Here is a 12594-nt window from a genome sequence, read left to right on the forward strand (position 1 = left end):
TTTGTGGTGCATGTGGGATGCATGTAGGGCCACTGAAGGCCTTGTTTGGATGTAAAGCGGAGGACCCATTGTGGTCTTTGTGGTGCGGTGAGAGGGGTGACTCGTGAATGTTAAGGACTTGGCGGTGTGGGGCTGATTGACTCTCAATGGTTAAATTTAACTGATTAATGAAAGCTGGAGGCACCATCGGGAGATTCTGGCCGCAGCTGAATGACGACCCACAAAAAGCCCTAATCAACAAATTAGAGGGATGGATTCTCTCGGACGTGCTCTCCGTCTTTGTGTGGGAAGAGAGGGCCATCCCACTCAGAGCACTGGGCTTGTCTTTCAGCACGAGAGAGAAAAAGAAAGAAAGACAGAAAGAGGAAGAGTGAATGAGAGAGGGAGAGAAGGCAAGAGAAGGGAAAAGGAAAAGAAGTGTTTCACAAAGACTCAATCTTTCTGTTTTTGTCCTTTCTTTTGCAGCAAGTATAAGTTGGCTAAAGGGGGAATGGCTGCTATCATTAAGGTTTTGAGCAAAGTCAAGTGCAATTCCTCTCTCTGACAGGAGGAGGGGACATTCGGGACAGACACATAATTATGAGGGTATGATAAATGAAGCTTCAGATGTGTTGCTTCTGAGTGGAACAGTGTGACAAAAGCATTTGTCAAGACATTTGTCCTCTAGAATGCAACATTCCCATCCACTAGATGAGTTCCTTAGAAAGCGTCCAAAAAGCATACATTTACATGGATTGGCAATTTGTATCGTTTACATCCTGCTGTGTCTGGTGTTGCTCACAGAGGCTTGCGACTGTAGCCCCTCCTCCATAGTTCTTCTGTTTTCTTCATTTTGAAAGAGGGGAAAGAAAGAGAGTTTGGACAGGAAGGAAGCCCATGATGCAAGACATCTTTCAGCACGGGCCCAGATCGGGTGATGTCATGGTAAACCAGGGTGAACACTCCACGGGCCAGATGCAGTAAGCCCTGTGTGTTTTCTTTCTCTCAGCTTCACCTTCACTGGTGTCATAATGGAGCAGTGAGAGTGGGGGAGCATTTGCATGAGCTCAGTCAGCTGTTCCTTCAGCCAGGCCCTAGATTTGGTTATGAACTACCAGTCAAATAGCTGCTCTGAACCTGCTGCCAAAGCACTGGTGATAAGACTGCTCATGTTTGGGGACTCATCGGGCCCACGGTTACATCACAGCCCAAGGCATGGAGATGGGAATTGTTACGCAACCCATACCTCTGTGCTAATCGGAGTCAGCTCGCAATGGTTGTCGAAAAAATACAACAGAGCACTCTTTTGTTTAAAATATAAAAGACCACGCCAAAGTGAACTCCATCTTTGAGGTGCCTTTTAATCTTATTAGTGTCATGTGATCTCCCACTGCCTTTGTTATTGAGTCGTAAAAAAGGTGTGTGTGTGTGTGTGTGTGTGTGTGTGTGTGTGTGCATCCTAGAAGGGGGAGAGTGAAGCCTTAGAAGGATGTTTCGTTATATGTGGGAGTGGCATATGATTCATCCCAGCTCTGTCTGAATGAGCAAGGAAGATCCAAACATCTCCAAACGTGAAGAGAGAGTGAGATAGAGAGAAAGAGAAAGTGTGTGTGTGTGTGTGAGAGAGAGAGCGAGAGAGAAGAGGTACAGAAGCCTGCGCTCCCGCACTACCAGACTCACTAACAGCTTCATACACCAAGCTGTAAGGATGCTGAACTCTCTCCCTCCTCTCCCCCCTCCACCCTCAGCTACATAACATCCTGGACATTGGACCCACAATGGCCGCCTGCACTACTCCACCTGCACACTTGAACACTTGCACACTTGTACACTTTACAACTTGGTGTTGTTGTCCTGAAAACACAACACTTCTGCTGCTCTTACATAACTTGCACCACTATGCCACTTTCTTTATTACTTAGGTCAAACAGTATTTTATAGTATTTTACAGTATTTGCACTAGTATTTTATTGACTGTCTATGCACAATTTCAACAAAATTTTGCTGCTCTTATTTTTTCATTATTATTATATGTGCCCTCTTATTTACTTATTTACTTACTTTTTTGTTTACTTGAATGTTATGTTTGTCTGTGGACTTAAAATTGGTCAAATATGTCTTGTCTTCACCGTGGGATAGTGAGAAACGTAATTTCGATCTCTTTGTATGTCTGGAACATGTGAAGAAATCGACAATAAAGCTGACTTTGACTTTTTGACTTTGACTTTGAGAGACAGAAGTGTGTGTGTGAGAGAGAGAGCGAGAGAGGGAGAGGAGGAGAGACTATTCTTGATGGGGATGTGAATAAGTAGTCTGCTGACGGTCAGGACCTGCTATATCTCACTCTTGCGCTCCGACTGACAGGAATGTCTCACCTTGCGCTGTAGCTGTAGCACACACCTGTGGCACTGATCAAGGCTTTCGTTACCATGTCAAGAGGAAGGTATGTGAAGACGTTTCAAATGATGCCTTTCTGTTGCTTTCAGCTTTCATGGGCATATTGTTTTTCTCTCTGACATGTTTCAAGACTGATTTTGTTTCCTGGTTTATAGCTGTCATGTCATGATGTCTGATATGATACTGTATGTTGTGTTTTGCTGTGTTGATAATTTGTGTGACCATTAGTGTACTCTGGAGTTATCTATGTAGAACATATTCTAATTTAAAATTTGAACTATTTAAAAGTAATATTTTGAATATTGCTGTAAAATAATGCAAATGTAACCATGGGCTTAGTACTTATTTAGCTGAAGTGCAAACATGAGCATAATACTTATTTACCTAAAATGATATGCATGATGCATTACATTATGCACTCATGTTGAAATAACAAAGGATGTTCTGAAGTTTTGAATATACTTAACACTGTCTAGCTGAGGTGATAAGTTCTGTCGAACACAGCGTTGGCCATGTGTGTAATATGGCTGCATGTCCCCTGGTACAGAGGGCTCCATCATGGCTGATTTGACTGGCAGGGAAATTTCAATGCTGGAAAGAAACAGGTCTGTGTTGCCCAGGCCCTAAATTTGCATTAGGTGCACACACACCCCACCCAAGTGTCTACGTAAGGATGGGCAATGATCAGCACTAGTAATCCAAGATAAACCTTTAGACATAGTAACCAGTTATGGAGAAGTCCCAGCTCAGGACAGTGAAACCATATAGAGGCTGTTTTAAAATGAAACTGTTGTTGCATTAACACAGGCTTCCTGTAATGTGTTTGGGTTTAAACCGTAGTTAATTATGCAGTCTTTTGTACTACTAATTGGTGTAACTTGTATTATCACCCACAAAATGACCACTCTGGTCAAAGAGTTAAGTTATGTTAAGTTGTAACTTTGTTCTCTGCATTTTGCCCTTCTGGGGGTAGTGCGCACATATACATACACACACCTTGCGCTGCAGTGGAGCAGTGAGCTCAGAGCACACATACAGTACAGTACACACCCAGAGCAGTGGGCAGCCGGGGAGCAGTTGTGGAGTAGGTGCCTTGCTCAAGGGCACTTCATCCGTGGATGTGAATATAGGAGAGCGCTGTTCGATCACTCCCCCCACCCACATTTTTCCTGCCAGTCAGGGATTGAATCGGCCACTGTACATTGAGTAGAATCAGTTCTACTCAAGGGTGGGACTGGAATACCTACCATGCTGGTTAGTGCCTTCAAAATAAGATATGCCATGTCAATCAAACTGCTTTTAGGCAAATGCTAAATGCCAGTGCCATGGCTGAGCTGCTGACTAAATGTCTAGCTCTGCCCAAGCCACCTATGTCTGAGTGCCACAACACACACACACACACACACACACACACACACACACACACACACACACACACACACACACACACACACACACACAGTGCAGATTGGGATCGGATGCCTTTGCATAGATTCCCTTTGCGGAAGCAGCACGGCTAGGCTTTGTATGGAGGCCTTTGTTTGCCTCTCCTGGAGGACGGATGGAATATGTTTTTGCAGTCTCGGCAGGAGGAAAAACATGAACTAACAGCGTCGGTGACATTTTACTCTCCATGGCACAGCCTGTGCTTGCAGCCACAGGCAACAGGTTATGGGGGGAATGCAGAGCGAGAATGAGAGAGAACCGGGAAAGATGTGTCGATTGATGGAAGCTCTTGGATTTTTGAACCACTAGCTAATACCTTTTGTTATGATTTATGGCCATTGCACTTGAAGTGTGCACGTTATTTACGGAATTCCTCATTATATTGACTTCCTTTTACAGGCAATAAATCTTCCGAATCCCCTTTCCCCCTAAGAAAAACTAGAATACCTATCTCTCTTCCACATCAACTCTATCGTCAAGTTCATCACCTCTGCCGTCGGTTCTGGCAGGTAGCACACAAGTCTCATTCATTCTCGTCAGACCTAAAGGTAGACCTCCACCTCCCTCCTCCACCCCAGTGTACCCCAGCACCACCCTCAGGGCTTGAGCACAGCATGGCCAGGTGCAAGGTGAGAGGTGAGTGGGGGGCGTGTGTGAATGACATGAGATGGAAATGTCCCGTGCTGCAGACAAACCACCCCATTGGCCATTCCCGTAAAGTTTAACCCACCGGGTAGGAATGGCAGGAATGGCTGGTTGAAACGTTTAGGCAAATCGCTATGTCTGGAATTTTCCCAATCTACTCCCCAACACACACACATACACACACATACACACACACACACCAGAGTGATGGTGACATGGTGAATTATTTGTTAATCCACCCAGAAGTGACCTAGACCCTCTAAAGTCCTTTTAGTGTATGTTTAACAGATTGCTATGGCTTTGTCTTGGTTGTTGCACCATGGTTTGAGCTGCTTGTGCAGATTTCTGCTGTGTAAGGCTGTGTTTGTACGTAAACATGTAGATTTGTCACAAAGGAATTCAAAAACTACACTAACTCTGTCTTGAGTTCCTTCCTGCCCACAGTATAGCAGCGTGGAAAAATACAGAGTTTGTTCTGAGCAGGCACTGAGTTAGGCATGAAAGCGAAGCCCCCCCACCCAGACAGGGAATACAGGAGGAGGAGGGACAGAGATGGATTTCCAGAGTGTTGGCACTAGCAGTGTGGCATGCACTGGGCCTGCTCTCATGAATGGGCCCTTTTCTGAAGACTAATATGCTCTAACTGTGTCTGTGCATGTCTCACTTCTACTGTGGGCCAAGGCCATGGCAACAAAAACATCAAAAAAAGTATTATAAATGTTACTGTGTGTGTGTGTGTGTGTGTGTGTCCTAAATTGTGTAATATATTATACATGTTGTTGTAGATGTGTTTGTGTGTGTGTGTATGTGTGTTTGCGTTCACACACACGCTGTAAATCATGTAACATTTGCTATTTGTGTATTATTCATACTGAATGACCGCAGAATGAGTAGCTGTACTTGCGTGTCTCTATGTGTTTATGGTTGAATCCAGTAACAGTCATCCTAGTGTATAGTCTGCTTTTACTTGTTTCTCTGTCACATCCCTCCTGTTAGATGAGTCCTCTCCCTCTTCTCTCTCTCATCTTCCCACTCCCCTGTCTCTCTCTCTCTCTCTCTCTCTCTCTCTCTCTCTCTCTCTCTCTCTCTCTCTCTCTCTCTCCCCTCTATCTCTCCGTCTCTCTCTCTTTGTCTCTCTCTCTCATCTTCCCACTCCCCTGTCTCCCTCCCTCTCTCTCTCTCTCTCTCTCTCTCTCTCTCTCTCTCTCTCTCTCTCTCTCTCTCTCTCTCTCTCTCTCCCTCTATCTCTCCCTCTCTCTCTTTCTCTCTCTCTCTCTCTCTCATCTACCCACTCCCCTGTCTCCCTCCCTCTCTCTCCCTGTCATTACCTGTCCTGCACGTGGGCAGCTTGTCAGTCAGCAGTCTAGACAGTGATGACTCTCCCATCACCCCAGTGGCAGCAGCAGCTGTTCTTGGCTTTGAAACGGCATCTACATCTGTCCAGTTGTCATCCCTTCATCTTCGGAAACCGTTCCTTGAGATTGAGAGAACTTCGAGAGCCGTCTCTCCTCAGGTGTCGGGACTCTTTTGTTTTGCTGTGCGTTCGTTTCACCGAGTTTCCGCTGACAAGAATGTAGCCACCTGTCGAGCAACGTCATGGTTAAAATAGCTCTGCTAATGTTTGGTTTACACCAAAACCACAAGGTTGCCCCAGCTGCTGAATGGTGTTTTGTGTGTGTGTGTGTGTGTAAACCTGTCAATTCTTCTCATGTTTCCCAACAAAGCAAGCAGTGACCTCTTGACACTGATGCTCTTGATGTTCTGAAGTGTGGCATGCTGCTGCTTTGTTTTGGTCCACGGGAGCACACTGATGTCATTGGGCTCAGTCATGTGTAAACGTGAATTGTTCAGTAATGGCTTCTTCAGGCAAGAGGCGCATAGGCAGGGTGTCATGGCGGCGCTGGCTTTGCTCATTGTTTCCGTGGCCTTTGACTCTGGCTGACACAGAGTGGAGTTGTTGTTGGCTGCTGTCTGTGATCCTGTGAGGATCACTGTTCCTGCTTGAGTTGAAAAGTCTCTCTCTCAATATCTCACACACACACACACACACACACACACTCCTGTCCGCTTGTTAGCTCACTCACTTTTTTTCTCTCACACATACACACACACACACACACACACACACACACACACACACACACACACACTGACACACACATACCTCCCGTTATCTCTTCACCCATATGTTCACCAAGTAGTTTTCATTCCATAGGCTCACCACTCTGCCAGCTGGAGGAGAGATCATGGACGCTCATTAAAATGACATGTGTGCACGTCCCAGGCCTCTTCAGCCCTCTTTGAATCTTATCTCACACAAGTGGGGAATCAAAGCAACAGTTATCAAGGGCTTCTGGTGGGTCTCTCCTGCCAAACAATGGTGCAGGTTCTAACAGTACCCTTAACCTCCAGGGAAGCTTGTAGCTGTGGGGCTTTCAGGTGTGAGGGTTGGCTATTGTTCCCTCTTGGAACATCTACTTCAGTGAGGATGATGACGATCCTAAAATGATGATGAGACCCTGTAATTGCTTCGCCGTGACACTTCACACTGTTCCAGACTTGGGACAGTGACTCATTCATTCGTGTGCTTTTCTCCATTGGGTTTGCATAATAACCTTTTATTGTCTGACTGATTACCTGAAGCCCAGGTGTCAGAGCGGAGCAGTGCAGGCTCATCAGTCCTCGTTTTGGCAGGCGTCGTGCCACGTTTGGCAGCTGATACAATGTCAATGGAGTTCATAAAATTGGCCTCTGAGACTGATTGTGAAGTCTACTGTGTGTGCAGGTCGTAGTGTGTTGTTTTGGAAAGCACTGCCTGCTCACAATTGCCTGGCTGCCCCTCTCTTCTCTCCCAAGGCTGGTGTTTTTACACAGGCAGTTTGATGGCAGACTAATGTGATAATACTGCCGCAATTGCCGAGGCCCCTTCACAGGGGCGTGAAATTGAAATGAGTGCTTCCTGTTGTGTGGGTCATCTGTTGGCCACTCTGCCCGGGCTGTTACCGCAGCAAGGAGTATGTGACCACAGGGAGGAGTGTGTGTGTGTGTGTGTGTGTGTGTGTGTGTGTGTGTGTGTGCGCGTGTGTGTGTGTGTACGTGTGTGTGCAGAGAGAGGAACAAGTGCGCCCTCAGCACCTCAGTGGTAAGACAGATGGCTTTTCACCTCACACTGGTATTCGACACACGCCATAGGTGACTGGACAGAGCACAATGCAGTGTAGTGCTTAATTTAACTAGGATTGCTGTGTATAAACCAGGCTCCACTCTGTAAACTATGTTTTAGCATTTATACAGTATGCTTGAAAGGCAAATGTGCTTTCTTATTTTTTGACCACAAAAGCCACACATTGTATCCCCAAGTGACTCCTGCTGAGAGAGTTTAGAGTTGTGTTTCGGTGAGCACACATGGATTGGCATCAGAATTGGGTTTATTTGTGAAGTGAGTCAGTACACACAAGAGATTCTGGCTGATGGCGTCACTCTAGAAGTGATGAAGAGAAAAACAGAATCATGTTTGGGGGTATAGAAACTGGTCACTGGTTCAACTCTGTAACCAGCGGGGTTAATGAGTGACCGTGAGAGAACTGTCCAGGGGGCAAACACCACCAGAAAAGGGTCAGAATTTGGTTGTTATGTGTACATGTGTGTGTAGCACATTCCCCTAACAGACTCCTCATATTGTCTCCTAACGTGTGAAAACAGGCAGGGCAGCCGCTGACTAACCGTGAGAGGCCGTGCTCTCTGGCAGACGTCACTTGGAGGAGTGAGTGGCTCTCGCTGACTGTGCCCGTGTGGATGTTCCCAGGAACAAACACTCAAACTTGACTCACGGAAAAACGGGCAGAGCTGTGCCAGTGTGCCACAGGGCGGGTTGTCGTGCGGTGATCGTGCAGTGGCACGTTCCGAGGTCCTGCACTGGCATGCTTTTTTGAACGTCTCTCAGTTTCCCGCAGCTTGTGCCTGCCTCCAACTCTGCTGCTGCTCTGCGTCTGTGACGGTCGCTCCTGAAATGACAGGCTTGGGCCGCCTCACGGCAGCGATATGACGTCAGCCGCCCCTCAAACTCACCACCTCGCCACCACACAGCCGAATGTAGCACTTAGCAGAGAGTCAACTCAGAGCAAATATCAGGAATCTCGACCGACGCCTTTGTTTGTCTACAGAAATAAACAAGGGGTCATGACAACTCCCATAGAGTTGCATTGTGAGCTTTGTGTGCTACATGCCTAGCTTATTAAGATAGTCTAAGTCTGAACTGATGAAGAGTTTATTTTACGATTTTATCCTAGGCTACTTTATCCTACTGTCATTGGTAGACCTACCTCTGAAACACATTGCACAGTCCCAGTCCAACCCTTGTTGCTTGTAGCCTACAGTACTATCTGTGCAACATGGCAATTTACATAACTAAACAGGCTAGCTACTAATTTCTTTGACACTTTTTCTTTGACATTTGTTGTCTGCCTTACCTGTCAGATTCCAAGAAAATTACCTGCCTGTGATGTTTGGTACCCTACCTTAGTACAGTATGAGAAGTATGTAAACACTAATTGCTAAAAATAAGACTCGCATTCCTAGTCTTGGCCTTTAGTGGTATTGTTGTGTGGCCTGTCACTGCGTGTTCATTGTGAACTCAGTGAGCCGTGGTGGGAGTCTTTAGTGGTGAATGTTGATCTGATCTGATCTAAACCAGAGCGTGAGCCGGTCCTCCTATCTCTTCTTATCTCCTCCCCTTCTTCCCTCTCCGTCTCGTTCATCTTGGGGCACACAAACGATGGGAAGCTTCTTCTCCAGCGACAGACTGTGTAGACAATCCCAGCCAGTGAGGCCATCCTGTCAAAAGAGGAAAAAAAAAAAAATTTCCATGAGCGGGTGCTCGTCATCTTTTTCACCACTGCTCCACTTCCCATGCGTGTTCCAGTAGCTCATGCTAGTTTAAGGATGACACACAAACACAACAACGCCCGAATGCCCCCCAAGCCTCTTCCTTGTCCCAGATACTGTACCCCCCCCCCTCCCCCACCACCATGACCACCACCACCATTTCCTTGTCCCACTATTCCCAGCCTTGGCCTCCACGAGTCCAGGCGCTTAGAGGAAGTTGTCAGACTTTCTGAAGAATGTGAACCTCAGTAATTAGGACACGTCAGTAATCATTTTCAATGAATGCGCCCCCCCCCCACCCGATCCCACCCCATTACTGCTTAATGCTTGAGAGTTCTATAGGAATGAAGCAATGATTGGACTGGAGCCACAAAAAGTTAATATTTTTTCCTTCCCACAAGGCACGAGAGGTCAGTGAAAAGCTACATCTCGTCTGCCCAGTGTGCTTCCTGTAAAATCTTGAAGTTGGCACACTACAGCAGGAACATTGTTCTGTGTATTTTGAATGCAAGGAAGGCACATGTAGAGGGGGAGTCCTATCGCTGGCCCCAGTGTGACGGGTGGAGTGTTTGACTTTCTCAGCACCTCGTTGAGCGGCGGGTTAATAAGTATGGACCTTTGATCTTGTGTGTGGAAACTGGGTTAGGAGCCCAGGAATGTCTGTATGAGGAAGAGGAGCTGGGAAAATGCATGCTTGTTGTTTTTTAGGTCTGCAGAACCATGGGAGGGAATTTGAAACACGTTTTGGAGATGTCATTCATCTCCATGGAATTCCCCGCGCTTACCCATTCCTCTCAGTTTCTTGATTAGTCAATGCTTTCTCTAAGAGCTTCATACCGTGCACTCACACTGACACAAACATATGCTCGCTCTTTTGCAGACACATTCCTTATTCATTTGGATTTGCAACTCCGACTAAACAGTTAAAAACACTTGAATAATTGAACCAAAGTCCAAACACACTTGATTAATTGAGACTGCTTAGGTGAACAACTGTAAACAAATCTCCCACACATAACACGCACAGCACATACCCACAGCCTCTCTCACTCCCTTTTGATATATTTGTTCACTAATGTCCTCTCCCTTCTCTCTCCTCCCTCTCTCCTAGAGTCTCCTCGCTTGTCCACGGGCTCGTCCGTAGGGAGCCATGACCCCTTGTCCTCTGGCGCCCCGGGTGACTGCTGTGGCCTCCCCTGCTCTGAGCACTCGGAAGACGAGCGTCCTGTGAGCCTGGTGTCCACCCTCTCGTCCGGCTCGTCCCGCGACGAGGGCCCGAGCGTCGGCTGCAGTGCTGCCACGACCCCCCTGCCCCCCCTGTCCACCACGCCCTCGCACGCGCCCTCGGAGGAAGAGGAGGGGGAGCAGGACATTGACCTTCACCTCAGCCCACCCTCAGAGGCTCACCCCAGGCAGCCCTCACTGCCAGGACTGCCCCCTGAGAACACAGGCTGGCAGGAGCTCCGGCAGGACACTGACCACGTCCACCTGTCGCCCCCCGCAGACGGACCTGCACCCAGGAAGCTCTCCCTGCCCGACTCGCCCGGGCACTCGCCATTCGCCACTGTCGCCATGGCGCCCAACCCCCAGCTCACCTACCTGGACCGCGTGGTCATGGAGATCATTGAGACGGAACAGATGTATGTGCGGGACCTCTGCAGCATAGTGGAGGTGAGAAGGTCACATGATCACTTGATAATCACTCCTAGTATCAGTATATTGAGGAACAGCTGAGGAATACAAACTGCAATGAAAGACTATTAGATTATTAGTACTGTAATAAAGATAGCCCAGGCTGTCCTTGAATAACATCAGGCTTCTCATACACGCTGCCTGTAAAGAGTCTTTCCTCACCCGCTGCTCCAACACTTGCTAGATCATTTAACAGCTGTGGTGAATTGAATGGCTCTCTATTGCAGTGTAAAGGCCAAAAACAAATAGCGCAGGCTGGCTGGTGCCAGAGGCGGGCTGTGTTGCGTTCACCGCGGCCCCATGGCCCTGTGGCAGAGCTCTGCTCCCAAATGAAACAGCCGCCGCGGCTGAGCCACTGGAACGGCATAATAGCATTTTTCAGCAGCGTCAGCCGTCGCAAGTGTCTGGGTGCGTTTTCATCATCTGCATGAAACGCATTTACAGAATCCATTTATTTTCCCCCGAAAATAAAATTGCGAGGGGGGGGGGGGGAACAAGCTGCAACCATGCAGAAACAGGTTGAGAGAGATTTTTTTTTATTACTGACATTACTAGACAATTTGGGCCCAATGGGCTCTCAATCCTTAGAAAAATGCACAGTCGTCGCCACGGGGCATAGAAGGGAGCGTTAGCAAAGCAACACAATCATGGCTCGTCCCAGTCTGTGTTCTGCTCAGATGAAAGACGAATGGCAGTATGGAATAGGAGGCGGTCCACTCCACGTGAGGCGCTTAGGAGTTTGGGGCTGTTTCCTGTTGTAGTCGGCCTCATGGTTTTACAATCTTCCCAGAAGCCCCCAGAGCAGTGTAAATTGCCCCCATTTCTTGTCTGAAGGCTGTTTAGCGTGCAGCATGTTGAAGTGGAAAAAGAATGCATCAGAGTTTCTAAACATATATACACCAAAGGCTGGGATCTACTTATGCCTTTTTCTGTTCTCAACTTGTCAACTTCTGTATTCCTGTTCTCAACTTCTGCAATACTCAGAGCTCACACATATTGGATAATGGTGTGTAGTTAATGGAGACAAAGAACACAAACTTGCACGCATTATTGGAAATCTAATTTGCTGATTTATATTGATGTTCCAATGCTACGTTCATTGCTAGACTAGCTTACAGATAAATCTACTCTAAGATGGCATGAGCAGGCATGTCCTATTAGGGTGCCTGGGTGAGGAAATGACTACATTTCACAATATGTTTCTGTGATCATCAATCAGAAGAACATGATGAGATCATTTGGAACGTTCCTTTCCTCTCTTAGTAATGATTCTAGTTGAGCGTTTTGAACAAACCCAGTCCTGGGTTTCCACGTCTGCTGTGTTGAGGGGTCGTGTGATGCTCTGAGGGGTATTGAAGCCCACGGCCCCAGCTGTGGCCTGGCCAGTGGTACCGCCCTCTCTCTCAGACTTCCTGTCCAGCCTGGCCCCACTTTTCCACCAGCTCTGCAGTTGTGCCCCCTGCCCCCAACACCCCAATGATACAGAACCCCTCCATCTAAACCCCCACAAGAGCAACATTGCACCTTTTAGAGTCACGCTTGGATTCTGGG

The 12594-nt window shown here is 47.3% G+C and overlaps 1 protein-coding gene across 4 annotated transcripts in view; it reads left to right on the forward strand.

Moving 5' to 3' along the window:
• The window catches only part of LOC125284028 (pleckstrin homology domain-containing family G member 3), a 51937-nt gene that overhangs the window by 16988 nt on the left and 22355 nt on the right, over positions 1–12594 (forward strand). For all 4 annotated transcript variants that reach the window (XM_048227715.1, XM_048227717.1, XM_048227718.1 and 1 more), the window contains exon 3: positions 10463–11022. In XM_048227715.1, the coding sequence (XP_048083672.1) occupies positions 10463–11022 (560 nt within the window). The remainder of the gene's footprint in view (positions 1–10462; positions 11023–12594) is intronic.

This window comes from Alosa alosa, chromosome 19 (genome assembly GCF_017589495.1).
Source record: "Alosa alosa isolate M-15738 ecotype Scorff River chromosome 19, AALO_Geno_1.1, whole genome shotgun sequence".
In the NCBI taxonomy this organism is placed as follows: Eukaryota; Metazoa; Chordata; class Actinopteri; order Clupeiformes; family Clupeidae; genus Alosa; species Alosa alosa.